The sequence below is a fragment of the Puma concolor genome, chromosome D3 (genome assembly GCF_028749965.1).
Source record: "Puma concolor isolate L17-30 chromosome D3, mPumCon1.1.hap2, whole genome shotgun sequence".
NCBI lineage: Eukaryota > Metazoa > Chordata > Mammalia > Carnivora > Felidae > Puma > Puma concolor.
The window spans coordinates 10581808-10604830 of record NC_141678.1 but is presented as its reverse complement, the minus strand read 5'-3'; the positions used below and the strand labels follow the sequence as shown (position 1 = coordinate 10604830).

At 51.1% G+C, this 23023-nt stretch overlaps 1 protein-coding gene across 1 annotated transcript in view; it reads right to left on the bottom strand.

Moving 5' to 3' along the window:
* The window catches only part of RPH3A (rabphilin 3A), a 278986-nt gene that overhangs the window by 39107 nt on the left and 216856 nt on the right, over positions 1–23023 (bottom strand). The window contains exons 3-4 of the mRNA XM_086681737.1: positions 15558–15704; positions 489–618 (exon numbers count right to left, since the gene is read on the bottom strand). Coding sequence (XP_086537863.1) covers positions 489–618; positions 15558–15704 — 277 coding nt within the window. The remainder of the gene's footprint in view (positions 1–488; positions 619–15557; positions 15705–23023) is intronic.

Below are 23023 nucleotides of genomic sequence, written 5' to 3'. Positions count from 1 at the left end.
GGAGAGGGTGCAGAGTGGAGGGAGACTCCTTTAAATACTCAAGAAGCCCAATGGCCCTAACTGGGCTGGAGAGGGGCTTTCTAAGCCAGGGTAAGAGGATGTTGGGTAAACCTTCCATGTTCACACAGGTGTAGACACCTGCCCAGCATGTTCTTTAGCCTGACACATAGCCTGCTAAGCTACGACCAGGATACCTGCAGGCTCAACCATAGCCTACATCCTGTCTCAGGTTCCCATGTTCATCCTAGATGGAGCTGAGCTCCAAGGGGACAGAGGGGTCAGAACATCTTCCAGAAGAGGAACCAGGGTTCAGGGTTGCCTAGAAGATAGCTGGGCATGGGAGCATCCCCAAAGGAATCATATTCTGGCAACTACCGTTCAGAATCCAAGCTCTGTCCCCAAGACCCAGGGTCCCCCAAGGCTCGAGCCCAGGCTTAGCCCCCTGCATGTGATGAGAGGGGCAGCAGGGAGGAGGAGGATGATAGTACCTTTTTACAGTCCTCACACACCACACAGGTGGAGCCCAACATCCCCAGCTGTTCTCCACACAGTATGCAGCGGTTCACCCCGTCCCCAGCCACGTTCTTCCTCATGTTCTCCAGACGGTCCACCAGGCGCCTGGAAGCAGACACAGAGTAATGAGGGCCTCATAGGACCGGGGACCACGGCATCTCCTAGTATCAGGCTGATGGTCTTGACCTTCTCTGAGTCATGGACTCTTGGGTGTCTGATGAGGACTCTTGGACCCTTCCCCCGAAAAAGGCACGTGTGCATGAAATTCTGATACGTTTTCAGAACACCACAGACCCATATCCCAGATCTCCCACCTCCTTCTATTGACTTCAGATTAAACACCTTCTCTAGACTTACTATCTCACATCACCTCCTCCAGAGAAAACTGCCTTCTGGGCTCCAGATCCCTTTAGCTAATTGTCGACGTGACGTCTTCACTCGGATGTCTTCGTTGCCATCTCAAAGTTTAGTTTCAGTTGCTCCTCATCTTGGCTGTTCTCCAACCCCGTCCCTAGCACACCTGCTCCCATTCCTAGGAGGGAGCTGGACCCAGCCCACCCCTCCAAGGACCGGGTTCCCGCTGGGGGCAACACGGGCATGAGAACCACCGGGATACAACTTGGGTATCAGAGGTTCTAGAAGGACCCTGGGAGCCACCTGATGCTGACTCTCCCCACAAGCCTCCTCGCTCCTGCCATCCCCTCAAAGTGCTCGGATTTGCAGTGTTAAAAACAGCAACTTCTCCCTTTGTGTTTCATTCAACAGAGAGCCACTCTGTCCAGGGAAGAGCCAGGAGCAGCCTGCGGGCTCCAGAGCCTCTGCTGTGACCCAGATTGGACGGAGCTGCTTCGGCAGGCAGGGTGCACAGAGCCAGAGGCAGCACCCTCCTCCTTTCCTCCCCCTCATCTTCCCTTCCCCCTCTCCCTGTGTTTTCCCTAGAAATTGTTTTTACAGGATGATGGGTGGGGCGGTAACCAGGAGCAAGCCCCCCAGTCCACGGTCTCAGATGACCTAGAATAACAGTAGCCGATGTGTACTGAGCACTTAGTACGTGCCAGGTACAGAGATAAGCACTCCACATCAATTTTCTTAAGGGCTCCTTCCAGTAGTACTATACGCTGAGCACTATTCTTGTCCCCATTTTCCAAATGGGAAAACTGAGGCACAGAGAGGTTAAGTGATTTACTCAAGTTGCACAGTTGGGAAGTGGAGAAAGCTGGGGTCCAGACCCAGGCAGTTTGTCCTGAGTTCCTAGTTCCTATTCTTTTTATTATTATTATTATTATTTTATTTTGAGAGAGAGAAAAAGCACAAGCGGGGAAGAAGCGGAGAGAGAGAGAATCCCAAGAAGGCTCCACACAGTCAGGATGGAGCCTGATGTGGGGCTCAAACCCACGAACTGTGAGATCACGTCCTGAGCCGAAGCCGGACACTTAACTGACTGGGTCATCCAGGTGCCCCCTGAATCTCTGTTCTTTTTTTTTTTTTTTTTCAACGTTTATTTATTTGTGGGACAGAGAGAGACAGAGCATGAACGGGGGAGGGGCAGAGAGAGAGGGAGACACAGAATCGGAAACAGGCTCCAGGCTCCGAGGCATCAGCCCAGAGCCCAACGCGAGGCTCGAACCCACGGACCGCGAGATCGTGACCTGGCTGAAGACGGACGCTTAACCGACTGCGCCACCCAAGCGCCCCTGAATCTCTGTTCTTAACTGCAATACACCCTGCTGTTACGTGCCAAGCAGAGCCACGGGGGTCTTCTGGAACAGTCTGATCTCCACCCTGCTGGATCCCCCTGCAGTCCCTACACCAAGGGACCCTCAATGATTGGTAAGTAGGTACCAACTCACACACACCCAGTTACCCTAGCTGGCTCTGTCCATCTCACTTCCCTGAGCTTGGGACAAGACACCCAACAGCTGCCCCATCATTTTGTTTCCCAGAAAAGCCCTTAACAGGGGATTGAGAAAGCTGGGGGTTAGCCCTGGAGTTGGACTCTCTGGGCTTCAATTTCCTCATCTGTAAAACAGAAGGAGTTGGGTTGTCAAGCTGTGCTTTATGGCACCCCAGAGCTCCTTAGAGCCAGTTGAGGGGCCGTGCACTGTAGTGGTGGCGTGATTCTGAGGGGCCAGAAAACTGCACTTCATCCACAGCATGTCTGCATTTATCCATTCTGTTTGTTTGTTTGGAATTAGATTTCCTTTGGAAAGCCACAGTTTGAAGAAACAGCCTGAAGTTGTCTAGAGCAGATAAACTTCAGGATGCCTTGCAATGCTGCAGAATTATAACATGTTATGAGACGAAGAGGCAAGCTGATGGGAGGCAGGGGATGGTAAACGCATGGAGACATTTTTCTTGTCCACACCCTCTTTCGCGGGTTACCCTAGCCAGAAAACGGTTAGATTTTGTTCTCCTCTATCAGCGCGGGTCCCAAAGCACAGAGAAGGTGAGAGGCTTGCCTGGGGTCACTCCGCCAGGGCTAGAATCTAGTTCTCTGTGTCAGTAAATCATCTTTGCTTTCCATGAAGCCCTCCCGGCTTCCTGCCTCGAGTCAAGCCCCAGGAAGACAGCACGGGACAGGTGACCCAATTCCAAACGGCAGTGCGCTTTGCTTAGGAAACTTAAGAGGCTTTCCTGCCTCCTCTTGTAAAATCAAGGCCATGGATTCACTCACCACTTGCAAAACCCACATGAGAGCCTCCACCAAGATGCCTGTTCCTCCCACAGTTCACTCCTAAATGCCGAAAGGCGCCATTAATGGGTCTTGTATGGGGAGTGTCTCATTAGCTTCTCTCAGTGCAGCAAATGGCGTGGAAAAACAACAGATTTAAGATCATTATTCAGATGTCTCAGCTCAGGGACTCTTGTTATTTGTGAATTCAGTAGAGACCAGTAAAGAGAGAAGCATGCGGGTGGGAGGCACAGACCTTCCTTCTCTGCTCCCAGGTCGGTTGAGCAGGGGGTTTCCCGCAGCCTACTCATTTTGACATCCTCTCTGTAGCCCCAAATGCCGGGGCCTCAACGTGGAGGGCTCCGACAGCCAAAGAGTATAAACTTAGAAATGAAACTGTGCAGGAAGCTAGGTCAAAATATGTCACAAAAGACCATGAAGACAAGTGGGTCTTTATCCCGGTGATAAAATATTTCAGTGTTTTTACCCTTTTAACGTTTATTTCTTTTTGAGACAGAGAGAGACAGAGCATGAACAGGGGGAGGGGCAGAGAGAGGGAGACACAGAATTGGAAGCAAGCTCCAGGCTCCGAGCCATCAGCCCAGAGCCCGACGCGGGGCTCGAACTCACGGACTGCGAGATCGTGACCTGAGCTGAAGTCGGACGCTTAACCGACTGAGCCACCCCGGCGCCCCTCAGTGTTTTTACCCTCGAAGGAATGTTTGTTGTCTCGTCTCGGCGGGAAAACCCTATATGCATCATGAAAGATGCCTGCAACCTTCCATGCATGTCAATCACCCAGACAGCGTTCAAAAAGAATACCAACCCGTGGGCCCCCGACTCTAAACCTTCTCAGCTATGGATCTGCTTAAGCCTGGTTTCCAGTATTTCAGCATGCGGCCCTGTTGAGAACCACTGCATGGGGGGACGTTCTCAAAACTTACAGCGCCTCTAGAGCACCTGGGGAGAGTGTTTGACACACATACGATTCTGTGGGATTGCGGTGGGGCCTGGGAATCTGAATACTGAAGTGGCTCCCTCTGTGATCCTGAGGCTGGGGAATTCCGGGCCACACTCTGGTAAGCACTGTAGTAAGGAAGGAAGCAGTCGGGCAAACTGCACGGGGAAATGCTCTCCTTATGTTAAAGGGATTAAAACCCTCAAAACCCAGGATGTAGAGTCAGGGTGTGAACTTGGGTTTGGAACATGCTCATCTGAATCCCTGCATGGTGTGCACTGGGCAGAAAAGAAAAAAAAAAAATGAGAAAGGAAACACCCAAAGAGCCACAGTGATAATCACTGGGTGGTGGGATTATAAGAAAGCTTTATTTCCTTCTTTAATGTCTCCATCACCCACCCTCCTCAAGCACTCAATTGTCTGGACTCCCTCTGCTTCTTTAATTTTCCAAAGTGAACATGTGTTGCCTTTTCTTTCAAAATGTTTATGTATTTATTTCGAGAGAGAGAGAGAGAGTGAAGGAGAGAGTGGGGGAGGGACAGAGAGAGAGGGAGAATCCCAAGCGGGTTACTCACTGTCAGTGCAGAACCTGATGCGGGGCTCAACCCCACAAACCGTGAGATCATGACTTGAGCCAAAATCAAGAGTGGGATGCTTAACCGACTGAGCCATCTAGGCGCCCCCCGTGTTGCCCTTATATTAGAAGAAAAAGGACATTTTTGAAGATAGGGAACAGATAAGGCAGGGTCAAAAGCCATGGGTTTGAATCCTACCTTTTCTCCAGTCAATGACCTTGAAAACCCTCTATTCTCTGGGTGCCCTTTCCCCCAGACGTTAACGTGAGGGGTTAGATGAGGTGCACCTCAAGTTTCCTCCCATGGGCAGCGTTCGGGGAGTCTCAGATCCTGAGGCTGAAACATCCAGATTTCCCTGGTGTTTTGAAATAGAAGATCCCTCAAGGACTAAGAGAAGGACCGCTCTGTGTCAGCAGCCTGGTGTTTGCCTGTCTAATGCCTCCACATTAAGTGCCCAATTAGCTGGACACCGTACATGGCTGTCACTCTCTAGTTATGTCTTTACATGCCCGATTAACTTTATGACTACAACTCACGCCTTGCATCCAGGAAACGCATCCATCAGCAGCCTGGACACTTAAGGGGAGCTGTTGGTTACTCAGCGAAGCCGAGTGGGCACGTCCCATTTCCCAGGATGCTCCCAGAGGTACTGGAAAGGGTGCATCTCTTCCTCTAGGCATCAGCGGACAATCCCTGGGGGTGGCGGGAAGGGGTTCCCAGCGTGGTCTGACCTTTGCTATCCGAATGGATGCAGATGGGCTACTCATTCATTCAATTATTTACGCAGCACCTGCTATGCGAGGACCCACCTGGGAGCGAAACAGGTGAGTCCCTGTTTGCACGGACCTGACATTATAGCGAGAGACTCGGGCATTATCAAAGTCATCATAATCATGCTATAGTAAGGTTCTCTGAAGGGCAGTTATGGGCAGCTAGGAGAACGTGTAAGAGAGGGACGTGAACAGTGAGGAAGGGGCCTCGGAGGAAGTGACCGTAGAGCTGAGACATGAGGATAAGGAGGAACTGGACCAGTAAAGAGGGCTGAGGAAAAGTACCAGGAAGAAGAGGGAACAGCATGTGCAAAGTACTTGAGAGATGTTCAGTATGGCCAGTGGGCTGGATGGTAGAAGATGAGGCTGGGAGGGTGGGCAGGCTGCTCCGTGCCAGATCTTAATAGGATACCATTACCGGGTTTTAGGTAGAGGACACTCAATCTCCCCCGTTTTGAGACAACACGCGGACGTAAGAACGGAGCCCATGAGAGGATCACAGCAGTGAGGACTTCAGAGCTGTAGTGGGTCCAGGCAGAATGAGGCAGGTGGGTCCCCAATCTTTGTCTACCCATGGGGCTGGACCAGGTCTCTTGAAACTACTAGATTGTCCCCTGTGGGTCTAACTCAGTATGGCTAAGAGTACACTCGCAAGAGGACCTAGAATTCCCATTGCCTGAGACCAGACTTTGAGGATCTGCTCCGTGTTAGTTTCCTATTGCTGCCATAACAAATCACTGCCAACTTAATGGCTTAAAACAACATATATATATATATATATATATATATATATATATATATATATATATTACCTTCACAGTTCTGGAGACCAGATGTCTGACACAGGTTTCACTGGCTGAAGTTAAGGTGCTGGGAAGGCTGTGTTCTTTCTGGAGGTTCCAGGGACAAACCTGTTTCCTTGCCTTTCCCAGTTTCCAGAAACTGCCTACAGTCCTTGACTCATGACCCTTTCCTCCATCTTCAAAGCCAGCGGTGTGGCAATTTCCAACCTTGCTGTGACTCTGACCCTCCTGCCTCCCTCTTATAAGGACCCACGTGACTACATGGGGTCCACCAGATAATCGCCACCCGGGTCATATTTCCGACTGATTCACATCAGAATCAGACTTCAGCCCTCCTCTCGACAGCAAGGTTGGGGCAATATCTCCCTCCCTGGCTGTGGATGTCAGACAAGCCAAGCCTGGGACTCTGCAGGATCCCAATCACCTTCTCTTGGTGCTCACGCTCAACTCCAGGAAAATGCAGGTTCCCTACATGCAGGTACACATGCACACACTTGCAGAATTTAGAAACAGGCAGGGACACAAGGATTGGGGTGCCAGTTTGGGGGTGAGTTTGCCTGGGTCTACATTTGGCCCTGCGCTTCCTAGCTCTGTGACCCCAAGAAAGTTACTTAACCCTTCTGAGCCTCTGTTTTTCATCTGTAAATTAGGGAAAACAAAATCCTTACCTCCCAGGACTGTTGCAAAGATGCAGTGAGAGTGTTTGTAAAATTCCCCAGAACACGGTAACTACTGAGTAATGGTTGCTGTTAATTATTTCTTCTAGAAATTTGTGGCTCCTATGGCTCCCCGGTCTCACACTTCTTCTGTGTAATGAGGATGCTATCATCCGCCCACGGAACCTGTCTTTTGAAAGCTTTAGAAGGAGCTGCAGTGACTAGAAACTGACACGGAGAGCACATGTACCCACAGGTGAACACATATGCCCACAGGCACACCTGGAGAGGCACATGGCCACGTGCACCTGTGAGCACACACACGCTCGCACACACGCGCGTGATCGTACCTCCGGGCAGAACACATCTTCACACATACGGCTATCCCTCCACCACCCTCGTCGAGAGCCCAGCCCCATCTGGCTGCCTTCTGCAGACAAGGACAGAAACCAAGTCAAGGACTGACCGACACACCGCCTGTTTGTAAAGCTCAGCCTCCCTCAAAAAGTCCAAACTGGCTTCGGAAGCATTCAGGCAACTACTTCTGAGCTTTCAAATGCGTATTGCTGCATCGGCTACGGAAGAATGTTGAGGAGAAGGCTAATGGGTGTACAATTACACCGGGAAGTAGGCTTAATGTGGCATGCTGCGGGGCTGAGGCACCCTGCCTGGGAGGCGTGATGGCTTTGCGGGCGATCCCTCAATCGGGGAGGGAGATGGCGTAAAGCCGGGGCTGGGCCGGGGCGGCTGCCTTTAGAGCAGTGGTAGGTTGGATTACACACGATTCATAAAAACACAGCAAAAGGGGAGGGTGGATGTCATGTTGCCTCCCTGTCTCTGTTTCGTCAATTCCAGAGTCATGCTGTTTTTCCCTCACCCTAATTTCCCAGCTGGGGGTGGGGGGTGGGGTGGATATTACCGTCAAGTTTATTAAACTTGGCGTTTTCTTAAATCAAGATCAGATCATTTGCTGTGAACGGGGACATGGCTGCTCTGACGGCGACTGGCCTGAGACTCCACTGCCAAGGTCTCGCAGAAACCTGTCCTTAAATGACTGAGCTGTCCTATCACGAAGCCATTCGGCTGGCATGCGGGGTGCGAGTATCTCAGACTCATTAATTCTCACTGTTGTTTATTACTGGCGACACCTGGGGAGCCGTGGATCCTAATTTCTCTCCTTGATGGATTGGTGAACGGGATTCCTGCCTGGGCCTCAGCTCTTCGGGGAGGGGGGTCACCTCGGCTCAGAGTTGGAGACGAGGGAGCCAAGAGAAAAAGACAGCTGGAGGGTTCAGCCGAGCTAAGGTAGTCAATGCCGGGTAAGGTGCTGGGTCATTAGAAACCCAGTAATTGTCATGGTTACCAGGAGCTGTGCTAAGTACTCTATATGCATTGTTTTCCTTGGGCCATCTTCAACCCGTGAGAGCAGCTCTAGGATTCACCCCCATTTTACAGATGGGCAACTGAGGCACACAGAGCCTGTAAGAGGAAAAATGGTGCTGGAGGCTAGGTCTAGCTGCCCAGATACTGGTGCCTGCTTTAGTTTCCCTTCAGTGCTTACGGTTAGAGCTCTTTCTAACCCCTTCCTCAGCCTGGCCTGGAGGAGGAGATGAGGGTCACTGTGGTGGAGAGACATGAACTGTCCCATTGAAGGAAGAAGTGTGTGAGCTGGAACCAGTTACCCTGAGTGAGGATCTGAGATCCCCTGTAAATTCTGGACTTCCCTAAATCCCTCAACTCATTTGTCAGCTGCCTTCCCTCCCTGCACCCCAAAAGGCCATAGGATAAAGTGGAAAGACAGATTCAAGTTCCAAGTCTGGTTTGGCCACGCAAAGGCTGTGTGCCTCTGGGCAAGTATCTTAACCTCACTGAGCTTCTTTCCCCGGCGGTATGGCAGGGACAACAGTCTGTCTCTCAACGAGGACATTAAGAAAATGAAAGGAAATATAACATATCGGGCAGTCCCTCACACAGCGCTTGGCAATAAATATTTGCTTTTCTATAGAATAGCAGAGTAAGACTCTGGTCCTGGAGCCAGTCTGCCTCAGTATGTAATCCCAGTTCCAGCTTTTATTAACCATGTGACCCTGGGCAAGGTGCTTCACCTCTCTGTGCCCCGTTTCCTGATCTGTAAAATGGGAATGATAATAATGTGGCCGAATGCATAGGGTTGTCGTGAAAGTTACATAAAGGAATCCGTATAAAGCTTCGAGCACAGAGCTGCCATGTGGTGCTTTGTAAGAAGAGCAAGCTACCGTTTTATTTCTCTAGACGCTGAGCATGGTTGCAGGAAAATTTTCAAGTTTGTCTCTTCTCCCTTTTGTGAACCACTGGACAGAAAGGGCGAGCGCTGTGGTTCATTCAGCAGGGAGCGTGTGGCAATGGCTGGAGACATCTGGGGCTGTCATAGCTGGGTGAGGCATCACTACAGGCATCTAGCAGGGGAGGCCAGAAATGCTGCATAAAAAAAAAAAGATCCTACAATGCACGGGACAGTGCACACTACAAAGAATGATCTGTCCCCAAGTGTACTCAGTACAAAGGTTGAAAAACTCCAGCCTGGAAAGACTTGGGAGACGACATGGGCCAACGCCCCATTTTACAGATGAGGTCCAGGAGGCAGTGAGGTTAAAGTGATTCCATGAGAGGCTTACGGGTTAGGCTTCATTCATCATACGCTATTCATCTAACGAGTATTTATTTGTTCTCTCTTTTATGCCAGACACTGGGCTACTTAGCGAATTAAGAAGACTTCTATGTTCATCTTGCACAAACAGGTTCTATAAAGTATTAATGCGATCGGGCATTAGAAACCATTGATCCACAAATAAAATTTAAAAAAGAAAGAAAGAAAGAAACCACTGGTCCAATACCTGGGGAAACTAAGGTACTACTCAGTGGTTCTTAACATAGGAGGGTTCAGAGTCCCCCCGCCCTCCTCCAGAGTATGATGAAATCTATCAATATTCCTTCTCAAAAAATACAGACACAAGCATAAATGCCTCCAAACCCCTGAATCCTATCCACACAACATTTAGGACTCCAGGTCAAAAAAGAAAAAATAGAAGAAGAAGAAGAAGAAGAAGAAGAAGAAGGAGGAGGAGGAGGAGGAGGAGGAGGAGGAGGAGGAGGAGGAGGAGGAGGAGGTTGTAAGTGGTCCTCCTTTGGAAAGGGGAGAGTATGACCCCCTTACAAATCACAGAAAAGATGTCTACCCAATTCAATGTCGCAAATTATAGGTATTATTATTCACTTCTCCCTCTGTCCACATTTTGGAAAAATTCTGTGCCAAAAATATGAGGGATGATGGAACCGAGATGGGGAGGTGACAGAACCCAACAGATTCTGTCAATAACAGGTCTCCCTGTGTCTCTCTGCCTTCCTCTTCCATCGCAGCGTCTGGACACCAAGGTTAATGACAAATCCTAATTACTTTTGTGGGCCCATCTGTTTAGGGAAATTGACCTCCAATGGAAGCCACCCGGCTGCCCATCCCTTGGCAGGCAGGATATGTGAGCCAATGCCTTTGAGAGGCTCTGGACAGAAAGAAATGTAATGAGGATGTGGAGGGATCTATCTAACCACAGGGTAAAAACAAAATGAAAACCGCCGACAGGGTTTCCTAGGCAAAGGTTTAACTCCAGAGTTAATACATGCAACACTTTGGGGGACACCCTATGGGTGTCTGTCCAATGCATGAAGGTTCTTTTCACACTCAGCAGCCGCATCTGTAGCCCGGCGACCCCTGGCCACAGCTGGCTGGAGGGGAGGTGGATGCTCAGGGTGAGCTGGGCCAGTCAGGGTTCCTTCCCTGGGAATCTGGAATTAGGGCTAAAAAGAGCTATAAAAATCCAGGAGGTACAGTATCGGTATGTTTTCTAATATGTCAGATGAGAAGCAAAACTTTCCTGAGGCCAGGCTGTGTTCCTGCCCTCGGATCCCTTGAGATCTCTCCAAATCCTTATGTTAAACTCCCCTTTTTGCAGAAGGTGAAGCCTCCAAAGATGGCCGCCATCAGTGCCTTCCTTCCCTGGTGGCCCAAGTCATTCTTCCATAAGGAGAAGGGACCTATTTCCCCTCTCCAGTAGAACATGGAGGGGTGATGCCCTACCAGTTCCAGACCTAGCTGGTAAAAGTCCTGACAAACGTCCATCTTTGCTCCCTTGGGATCTGGCTGCCATGGAGAGCAGCTCAGGCCAGACTATCGAAAAAGGAGAGATCCCATGGAGAGAGCAAGCCACAAAGAGAACACGGGAGCACGGACTTGGGATTGCAGCTCTCAGTGCAGCCCCGCCACCAGCTGAATGCAGCTGAGGGAGTGACCCCAGCCTGTGCCCCATGGAGTTGAAAACCCATCCAGCAGAGCCCTGCCTGAATTCTCAACCCACAGGATCGTGAAACACAATGACTGTGGTTTCTTTCAGTCACTAAGTTGTGGGTGGCTGTTACGCAGCAGTAACAGATGACTCAAGCAGTCTCCCTGGAATTAATTTCCTTTCCTGCCAATAGTAGTCCGGGCACGTCGAATAACCTCTGACATCCCACTTAGTGCTTCAATAAGGAATGTGGGGGCAAAATGAGGCTGTTTGATGAATTTCCTTTCTGGCTACTATCTCTTCCTCTAGGGATGCTGAAGAAAGCAGAGCTGGGCTGTGGGCCGAGTGGTGAGCCAAGGTTTAGGCACTCCTCCCCCCACTCTCCAGGGAGAGAAGCGGGTCCTGTCTGCTGCTTGCCTGGGGCTCCCTGGGGTGGTCAGCTCCGGCCAAATTGGCCTAGGGAGGCAGCGCCTCCTGGGAGGCCTGAGGAAGATTCTTCTCTGTATCTCTCACAGCCACAGGAGTGCGCAGACCAATGTTGGTAGCTTTGGAGATACAAACAGGTGAAGAGGAACCGGAAAGGAACCAAGAGACCAGCACAGAATGGGTTCCAGCTTCTAGCTCCGCAAGGTCCCCTCCAAATCTGGGCTTTAAAAATCTCCATGTTCTTTGGAGTCTAAGAATTTGGGGCCAGGCCTTCAGGAAAGACACCCAAGTCAGCTGAGAGCTAAAAGCAGAATTCTGAAAGCTAGCCAGCCAGAGACGTACATCTTGGCTCCATGTGACCTTGGGCAAGCGACCTTGGGCAAATCGCTTCTCTAAGCCTGTTTCCTCACCTGCAAAAGGGGGTTAAATAATAGCACCTACTTGACAGGGTTGAGAGAAGCAGTTAAGGAGTTAATCTCCAGGAAGTTTTAGATTCAATGCTTGGCACATAGTAAGTGCTCAATAAATGGTGCCCAGTATGATGATTTCAAACCACTTCCTAGAAGACTCCACACCATAGAGCTGGTGTGAACCCAGAAGGGGTCTCATATACATCTGCCATTTTAACAGTTAGAAGGAGCTCATTTGCTCTGAGAGGGGCAGCCAACAGCATGGTCTGGGGTCCTCCATCAGACACGGCCAAATGCTATAGAGTCTGAGCAGGAAGGATCCCGAGAATCAGACTGACCTGCCTCATTAGATGGGTGGGAGAACTGAGGCCCCAAAGCCTCATTACCAGAGAACCTCGGGTTCTGAAATGGGACCCCCGTTGGCACCCTGTTTTCAGACTTGCTTCGTTTCATGTCTGATGTATCATCTTGCTTTCTTCTGACTCTGCTCTGATCCTCTCCCAGGGAAGCATGGATAGAACAGGAATGAGGGCAGGTTTGAGATCGTAAGACACAAATAGCGACGGGTTTGCCTCTGGCAATGCTACCAGCAAGAACTGGCTGCTGGAACAGGGCAGGGAGACAGCCACGGCCAGAATCCTGTGGGACTGTCCTCCCCCACTCTGGCAGAAAGCACATCTCAGCAAAGGGACACTCTGTCATCAAGAGCTTGGCCCCGGCCTCCCTGGAAGCCTCTCAAATCTCCTTTAGGGGAAGCCAGGGCTGCTGGAATTCCAGGGCTTGCCAAACAGGCGTCTCAGGGCATAATTCTAGAACGGAAGCCCTGGCCGGGGTCAAAGACTGAGCTTCCTAAGCAAATTCATCTCTAAACGACTGCCACCATTTATGGAGCGTGTGCTCTGTTCCAGGCACTACGATAATCCTGTGCCTCCTAACTAAACACTCACCAAGAATTATGCGCTGATGTTGTCCCCATTTTACAGAGGAGGAAACTGAGGCACAGAGAGGCTAACGTGGTGTACCTAAGGTCACACAGAGGGTAAGTGGTAGAGCTGGAATTTGAACCCAGGTATCTCTGACTCTGGGTCCCCAGTTGTTAACCACGGTGCCATTCTACCACGTCACCAAGTTAGTTGAGGCAATATGACAGGACATGGAGGACGAAGCAGGGGACCCATCTATCCTGTTCTAGAATGTTCCAGAATGTTCATGCTGCAATCTGCTCGGGCCACAGAGACCTCCTTAACTTCACCCTCAGAGGCAGCCCACCTGATACATTTGAACATGGCTGGCACCCCTGGCCACAGCTGATTGGATGAGAGCCCCTGACATAAGCCAGCCAATCAGAGTGCCTTCCCTGGGAATTTGGACCCTCGGCTACAAGATTCTAAATTCTCCATCATCTTGGCCACAGGGGATATCTACAGAAATTTGGGGCAATATGGTCTGCCACGTTCACTCACTTACTCAGCAAATATTTTACTGCACACCTACTATGAGCCAGGCTCTGAGAATTCACTAGTGAACAAAACAGGCAAACATCTCTACCTATAGGATTCTCACAACCTAACAGGGGAGAGATGTACAAGAGTCAAAATAAATATATAACATATAAAATATGTTACCTGATTGTAAGCACTATGCCAGAAAATGGCTGAGAGGAGTTTTGCTGGTAAGTGTCCACTCTTAAAACCCATATCCCTCACTTCCAAAAGGCTGAGGCCCATTGTTGGGGGAAGTGAACACACACATAGGCACACACACACACACTCACAGACCTCCTGCCTGGACGACTTCCCACCCTTGATAGGTCTTTTATAAAGCAAAATTAAGGGGAGCCTGGCTGGCTCAGTCGATTAAGCATCCGACTCCCGGTTTTGGCTCAGGTCATGATCTCACGGTTCCGTGGGTTCAAGCCCCGCATCGGGCTCTGCACGGACAGTGCAGAACCTGCTTGGGATTTTCCTTCTCCCTCTCTCTCTGCCCCTCCCCCCCTCTCAAAATAAATAAACTTAAAAAAATAATAGAAAGAAAAATTAAGAATTCGATCCTATAAGCAGGCCCCTTGAGATCTCTCCCTTCGGCAGCCTCCGGGGTATTCAGACGGAGGGCGACCCATGAGGCGGACCCAGGAAGTACGTGGCAGGCGCCTGTCATATGTCAGCAGTGCTCCCCATCCACCCTGAGTAAAATCGTCTGCAGAGACTCAAACCAAAGGCGCCAACTTCCAGTCTCCATCCAAGAACCTCTTTAACCCTTAGCTGAGTGTGTGGGTAGGGACATAAACGGCACCTCGGTGCCTGCGTCCGTTGTAAGCAATTGGCAAGGGCCGCCCCTGGCAGAAGGGGGACTGGGAAGGGGGCTGGGAAGGAGCAAGTCCATTTGAGACCCTGGTCCTGGAGGACCCTCCAGTGGACCGGCATCCCGACAGCCGGTCTTCCACCTGTACCGAGAGCCCCCATACACACATACTGTCCTAGGTCCCTGCCTGCCTCCTACCTCCCCGACCCCATGGTCACCCCCGCTTTCTCCACTCCTCCCTTCGCAAGACCACCCACACACTGCTCCCTCACTCTCTAGCACTGGCCTTGCTCACTGATTTTGTCACTCTCTGACGCACCTGTTACACAGCCTCCTTCTAGCCCTTGCTCCTCTCCCCATACATTTTTAAACTATCTGCTCTCCGAACTCCACCTTTCCCTTCTTCTTACCATTTATGAAACACTGAGTGTCACCAGGGTCTGGGCCAAGGAGCTTACATGCATCATCTCATCTGCTGCTTGCAACAGTCCTGTGGGATAAGTACTGTCGTGCCCCCCACTCGACAAGTGAGCAAACGGAGGCTCAGAGAGGTGAGGCATCATGCCCGGGACCCACAGCGGGCAAGCAGGGAACTGGGACAAAACCCTGGGGTTCTTCAAGTCCAGACCTGTCAGGTTAACCTCTGCTGCCTCCCTCTCGTGCTGTCTCCCTCTTTCAAGCTCCATTTCTGCAATTCTCTTTTCTAAGTTCATTTCAAATGCGCTATTTGGCATACCGTCCCTAGACAGACCACTCTTCTCCTTAGCTCTCCCTCGGCTGTATATTCTGGTCAATGGTGACTCCAGAGCATATTTCTACGTAACTGAAATTGGCCAAGACGCCCTGCGCTCACAATCACTGGCCCCCAGGCTCCAGTGACAATCTCCTACCATCCTACCAGAGCTCCCCCTCTGTATGGCACCCCTAGCCTCCAAGTCCCCTCCCTAGCGAGCCCCCAGCCCATTCTCTCTCCTCCTCCCTGAGCTCTCCCACCTAATGCCACAAGGATACCAGTTCTGCAGGGTCAGCGGTCTGGCAGGTCACGGACGGCAAACCCTCAGGGAAGCCCCGCCACCCCAGCACACCCCTGGGCGGCACAGCCTGCTGGCCCTCGGGCCCCGGGGGCTCTCCGGACAGACGGCAGGTGTCAGGCCTCACCCAATTCGCTCCTGCTCCATCTCTTCCATTTTCTCAGCTCGAGCGATCACCCTGTTGATGATTTCCTTCTCCTCATCTGTCAGCTCTTCCTGCTTCCTCTGTCTGTCGGGCGGACCGCTGGGATGGACGGGCCAGCCTGCCTGGAGCCTGAAAGGTAACATGGGAAGGCGTGAGGCTGTGCAGCAGGAAGAAGACTGTGGTTAGGTTCTGGTCCCTGGTGTCTTCAGTTAAACTTCCTGCTGGGAAACTCTCCAGCTAGGAGATGAGCCTCAGTTTGCTCATCTGTACAATGGGACACGTTCCTCCCTCATAGGGTTCTCATGAGTTTCTGTCTACCGAGTGCTTAGCACATGGTAGGCATATTCTGTGAGCAGCATTTGTAGGAAGTTCAGGAGAACCCAGAGAGTAAGGGTGTTCTCGGGAGAAGAACCCAGAACAGTAGACTCCACAGCCGGAGGGGAAACCATTCTGGGAGGAGGGGGTCCGAGGCTGACCCAGCTCCTGCCTGCACATATGTTCTGTTTGTGCAGCAGATTATTTCCTTTATAAGTTGGAAAGAATTGCCAACAGGGTTTACAAAAAGCTCGTAATTTCACAAAAACATCCAGATTTCCAGCCTCAGAAGCTCCCGTAGCGTTTTGCATTCCATCTTGTGCGTTTTTTGGCTTTTCTTTCTTTCTTTCTTTCTTTCTTTCTTTCTTTCTTTCTTTCTTTCTTTCTTTCTTTCTTTCTTTCTTTCTCTCTCTCTCTCTCTCTTTCTTTCTTTCTCTTTCTCTCTCTCCCTCCCTCCCTCCTTCCTTTCTTTCTTTCTTTCTTTCTCTCTCTCTCTCTCTTCCTTCCTTCCTTCCCTCCCTCCCTCTCTTTCTCTTTCTTTCTTTCTTTTCTATTTCTTTCTTTCTTTCTTTCTTTCTCTCTCTCTCTCTCTCTCTCTCTCTCTCTTCCTTCCTTCCCTCCCTCCCTCTTTCTTTCTTTCTTTCTTTCTTTCTTTCTTTCTTTCTCTTTCTTTCTTTCTTTCTTTCTCTTTCTTTCTTTCTCTTTCTCTCTTTCTTTCTCTCTCTCTCTCTCTCTCTCTCTCTCTCTCTCTCTCTCTTCCTTCCTTCCCTCCCTCCCTCTCTCTTTCTCTTTCTTTCTTTCTTTCTTTCTTTCTTTCTTTCTTTCTTTCAGTCAGCACTGACACAGCACCTCCCAGGTGCCCACATGATCCGGTTGCCTCCTCACGCCGTCCCTACAGGGCAGGGGCTGTTATTGTCTGCTTACTGGTGAGGAGACCCCAATACGGAGCAGTGGGACCACCTGCCCAAAGTCACATGGCTGGGAGGTGGCAGAGGTGGAATCCAGAGCTGGGCAGGCTGCACACTTAACCTCCACGACACAGAGGGAATGGAAGGCCAGCCCCACAGCCCTGGTGACGGTGTGGAGGGTCAAAGGGGGCCGGGTGGAGAGCTAGTGCTGTTGTCATTATCTCTGCTAATAAGATGGTCCACGCCCCACGGCGCTGAGGTGCCCCCCCCCCCGAGTGGAAAGCAAGGTTAAATACTGCTGGAAATCCTTGTCCCTGCTAGGGAGAAAAATCAGTAGAGTAGGAATCCTCCGGCCCCAGCACCCCATTAGCTGTCTGCTTCTATTATTTCCACTGCTCTAATCACATCAGCAGGCATGAAATTGCCTTTTGACGCTCAGAGTTGCAAATTAAAAGCCCCATCTCCCTCCCTCCCCCGGCTTCTCTTCCATTCTCCCACCCTTAGCTGGTTTGCTCTGAAGAGCGGAGAAGGAAGAGTCTGGAAGCGAAGAGAAGCAGATGTCTTGGACAAGCCTGACGTTGAGAAAGGGAAGGGAGGTGTGTGGCCTGGGGAAATGCTGATGGAAACGTACCTTGCCTTGCAGCCGGGGCCTCTGGGGATGAACACCTGATCAACGCACTTGGCCCACTCTGCTCAAACCCCTCCAATGGCTTTGCACTGGTTGAGAATAACACCCATGACTACATACAGGCAGTGGGTGAACACCATCGGGAATATAAGTGCCAATGACCTGTACACTTTAAAATGGTTCATGTTATATTATCGTGTGAACTTTACCTAAATAAAATAGGACCTGCTCTTTTGGCCCATGTGCAAAATCCTACCCGGTCTGTCCTTAACCTGTGTCTCCATCCTCGTGGCCTCCAGCTCTCCCTTATCCCTATAGTCAGCTGCACTGGCTTCCCTGCTCAGTCCCAAACTCCGAAACCTTGTTTCTGCCTCAGGGCCTTTGCACTTGCTGTGTCTCCCGCCAGGAACACTCATTATTCAGGCCTCAGCTCAAATACCAGCTGCTCAGAGAGGCCTTCCTTGATCCCCCATTGCCCAGATTTATTTTCTTCACGGCGTCTATCACTAATTCAAACTATCTTTCTAAAAAAATTTTGTTACCTGTTTACTGCATCTCTCTACACGCAACCCCCCCTACCCCTGCACCAGAATGTTGGTTTCAGGAGGGCAGGGGCCTTGTCTGGGTCTGGGTCACTACTGTGTCAATCTGTATTTAGGATAGTGTGTGAGAGTGAGCACAGAAAGTTACTGAATTAAGACACAGTCCCTTGTGGCCCAAAGGGATGTTAAACGTCTAATCCTAAGGGTGACGTAAGCAGTGGAACTTGGTTAGTCTAAAGGACCAAGGACAGCTCCCTGGGGAAGTGACAGCCATGTTAAGACCCAGACAGAGATCTGCTGTGATACAAGCAAAGCTTACATTTGGGACTGTTCGTTCGCACAGGCACCTTCCCAGACCCCAGGAGGGGCATTAGCAATGGTCCTGTGAGCTGAAAAATTTGTAAAAGCAAGGTAAAGAGGGCCCCCCAAATTACGTAAGCTTCAGGCCCCAGAGCAGCACTAGGGCCCCTGCGGAGACCGCAAGGGTAAGGTGAAATCCAGGAGGGGACAGCAGAGAAAGAGACCGGGCCTGGCGACGGAAGTAAACGGTCGTTGCAAAGGCTTGGAGTTGAGAGAGCGGGCAGAGTGCCGGAGGAGGTGAAGATCAACGTGGCAGCCAGCCTGCAGGGTGGTCCCCTAGGACCCCTGCCTCCTGGTATTCACACTGACTTGCGGCCGGTCCCGTGTGACCAAGAAATACAGTGGGAGTGGCAGTGCGTTACTTCCAAGGCTGGGTCGTAAAAGCCATCGCAGCCTCTGCCTTGTGGCCTTGGATCGTTTGCCCTGGGGGAAGCCAGACGCCACGTCATGAGGACATGCTAACATCCCTGTGGAAAAGTCCCATGTGCAGGGGAAGGGAGACCCCCAGCCACAGCCAGTGCCATCTTGACTGCTCTGCGGTCCTCCAGCCCCCAGCAAGCCCTGGGAGGACACCAACTGCACGAGTAACCCTGTGGGGGAAGCACCCGCCACCCTCAAATTCCCACCAACAGAAACCGGGAGATGTGATAAAGGTTTCATTGTTTGCAGCCACCAAGGTTGAAGCGATTTGTCCTGCAGGTACTGGAAAAACTCGGCTGGAGGGTAGAGACAGAGTGGCAAAAAGCCCCATCTACAGGGTCTGTATTGGGAATATAAGTGCCTCTCCCTCTCCCTCTCCCTCTCCCTCTCCATTTTGTATGGATGTCCTTTCTACATTCTCTATTGCTGCATCACGAGTTATTACTGATTTAGGGGCTTAAAACAGCACACATTTGTGATCTCACAGTGTCTGTGTCCATCCAGGCCCGGCTAAGCCGGCTCCTCTGCTTGGCATCTCATGAGGACGCAGTCAGGTGTTGGCTGTGCTGTGTTCTCATCTGGACGCTTGACCGGGGAGGGGGGAAATATCAGCTTCCAGGCAAATTTGGGTTGCTGGAAGGATTCATTTCCTTGCAGCTGCGTAACTGAGGGCCTGGCTTTTTGTTAGCAGTTGGCAAGAGGCTACCCCTGGGGTCCTGGGGGCAATCCGCAATTCCTAACCAAGTGGGCTTCTCCAACTTCATCCTGGGAGCTGCTTGCTTCATCAAGTACGCCAGGGGGACCTGGCTCCTGTCAGCTGAGAAAGAGTCTTATACAACATAATGTAATCACGAGAGTGACGTCCCGTCCCTTTGCTGTATCCTATACGTTAGAAACAGATCCCGGGTCCCACCCACCCTCAGGCGCCCTCACCTTGAGGGGACCTTGATTACACAAAGGCATGAACACCAGAACATTGTCTGTCTGCCACGGCCTCCCCAGCAGGGGTCTTTCCAGCCTTGCTTGAATGCTCCCCACAACGGAGACCTCACTTTCTCAGGGAGCCTGTGATGTTGAATTGGAAAGATCTTCCTTACAGTGGGCTAATATCCCTGAGCCTGACGCTTCTTCAATTATTTTTAAAGGATGCACTGGACTCCAGCATAATGAAGATCACCCACCCTTCCCAAAAGAGCCTGCGTCATAACCTAATTCAGCCACCCCTCCCCCAGGTCCCTCTGGCTTTCCCTAGAAACGGACGTCCCAACTGGCCCTATTCTTCCCTCCTTTGTCCTCACTTTTCTTCCTTCTACCTCTTCTGATCCCTCTCCATTTATGTCCTGCCTTTACAAAGCAGCCTAGTGACCAAAAACAGAGCACAGGTGAGATGCTGGGCCATGTTCCCAGTGGAGACCCCTTCAAGGACATGTTCCTGGAGCTCACCAGCTGGTCGTGGGCAGGGTCAGTCACGGGCCAGACACAAAACCAATGCCTCTCACCCCATCACACAACTCACCGGGGTCCGTGTGTGCAGGAAATGGGTGCTGCTGAACACGTGTGGCTCCAGAAACATAAGCAGGGACAGGGGTCCCTGAGAGGGCCCGCCTGACATAATTGCCTCCCATCTGCAGACAGGCAGAAGGCGTGCCAGGGGTTGCCAGCCCCTCTCCAACCCCTCCCCCGTTCTCGGCTCCAAAACACGCAGTTGACAAACAGCTCATCCAGTGTTTGAAAATGTCACCGACTGGTCTCAGTGGGGACTCACAAGCCTCCTGTGGATTTTCGTGTTTTAATTCCAAAAGCAAACAGAGAGAAGCGAGATAGTGTTTCAGACCAGAGCCTCTGCTCTCAAGAGACAGACTGGGCCTGTCTGGGCCTCCCCGTGATATGCTGGGGAGCACTGTCAGCACGGAACCCTCGAGAATGCTCCTAAGACAGGACAGTGGCTCCTTTGCCAAGGCCCTCTGAGCCCAGGATCCCAGCTCTGCAGCCTTAAGACCAGGGTCCAGTGTTGGGAACTCATCAAAGGCCAAAGTACTCAAGTTACTCACAGCATTGCATCCAAGCCAGAAAATACACGGCACAGACGGCCTACTGCATGGCAACGTGAGCCCTCCCTGACCTGGCGGAGTTCAAGATTGTCATCCTGGGTCTGCCGCGTGTAAGCAGCGGGCTCTGCTCCGCTCTAAGTATCAGTTTCTGGATCTGTTAAATGGGAATGGTTTCATTTCTGTTTCCTGCTGGGGCCCTCGGAGGCTGCATGTAGAGAGACCCCTGGCTTGCCTGCTGAGACAGGTAAGGGTGAATTGCGTAGCCTGTCTCCACTCTTATCCACACACTTAAGACAAACATCAAAGGATGCCTGCCTCCTATTTCCTCGCCCTGCCACCAAACTGGGCTCAGCAGTTCCCTGGAGGGATCTCAAGGGCTGCAGGGGGGTGGGGGATAGAAGGACGGGATAGGTAGGCAACCAGGCCGCCCACCGTCCTCACTCAGCTGGGTTCTCAGCACTAGCAGAAGACGGATACCAGTATAGAAAACAAAGAGAAAAAAATGGAAAGAACGTAGTATTTAACAAAAGCATGAAATTTGGTTTACTGCATTGATGACCTCCATACTTCACCCTTCCAAGTATCCATGCTCTCTGCCGCGTGAATTTGAAATCGCTCTCACCCAAGAGTCAGTCTATTTCTCTACACGTGCATCCTTCCCAGACTTCTGACTTGCCCTGGCCAATGAAATGCGGGGGAGCGATGTCGTGCCACCCCCGAGGCTGAGCCTGCAAAAGTCTTGCGTGTTTGTGCTCACTCTCTCGCACCCCTGCGGTGACCGTGACAACAAGCCCAGGACAGGGGGCTGGAGGATGAGACGCATGTGGAGCAGAGCTGAGCCGTTGCAGCCATGGCCATCCTGGATGAGCCAGCCCTGCTGATGCATAAGCAAGCCCAGGCAAGCCCAGACCCCTGAGAGTAAGCGACTGGCGTTCCATGCCACTGAGTTTTAAGCTGGTTCGTCACACAGCAAAAGCGAACTGATACAGTGTCCACTGTGGCGACCACACAGATAGGTGAAGCCCGTTAGGGCGTCTACGTTTATTTTACAGTTTGGTATTATTGGAAATGACCAGCGGCATCAACTTCCCTATAAGATGTTGAAGGCTTGTAGCCACTAAAGGTCTTTATCCAGCTCTCCTCTGATCTGCCTTACATATCCAGCTTCTGAATTAAATTCATTCAAAGCGTTTCGCTGTTGACAAAAAGTTTAAAGATCACCGCGGCTGGCCTGCAATTTGTCCAGATGCCTGACACGCAGGAGAGGGGAGGGAATTGCTGAGAAACATGCATGAGGCAGAGACTCTAGAAACCGGCATCCGGATCGTGCTTCGGCTGCTACCTGAGCCTACCTGCTCAGGGGTGTCTGGACAGGGACAGAAGGAGCCCTCCCGCCACAGCCAACACCCAGGGCCCCCAACACAGAGGAGATCCGTCCTGACTGCTGGTAGAAGCCCTTCACACATGTCGCTCCCTGAAATACTGCAAAATCCAGACTCCCACCTCCTTTTGGCCTCCCACCTTGATTCTTCATTTCATGCACACAATAGTCACATAATAAATACCCACCTGATGTCTCTATTAATAAATTATAATTCCCAAAAGGAGTAGGGCGAGGCAAGTGCTGTCGGGGCACGAAGGCTCCGAAACATTAAACAGCAGCGGTGTGCAGAAAATTAATCCTTTTTCTTTCCTTTCTTACTTCTTCTCCACCCCCCTGGCCCCCAGGATGCCAACACAGGCAGGTGTCGGCAGGAAGTCTCTTTACAGCTCAGTGAATGAGGTTTTAATGAATCCTGGAGGAAAGGATGGGGAAGGAGGGGCGGCTACACCATGGAATGCCATGGAATGTTTTACATAGGCCTTGCTGGCCTAAAGGCGCTTCTGGATGAAATTCACCCCTACTAGACTAAAGGGGGTACAGAAAGGGTGCTCGGGTTCCTCCTACCCCCTTTAGACTGCTAAGGGAATCTCAAGTTCCCGCTAATCTTTTAAGTCAGACTGAGTTCTACTCAGTTCTTCTAAATTTCCATGCCGCCTCTCACATTTGGACTTTGCACATGCTGTTCCTCTACCTGGAACTCCTCTGTCTCTTCTCCATCTTGCTCCTCTGTCACCTGGTCTCAGTTTCCACATCACGTCTTCCAGGAACTCCCCTATCAGGATCACCAAGTCTGGGTTATGTGCCTCTCCTTGCATTCCCAAGGCTCACTGTGATTCTGCT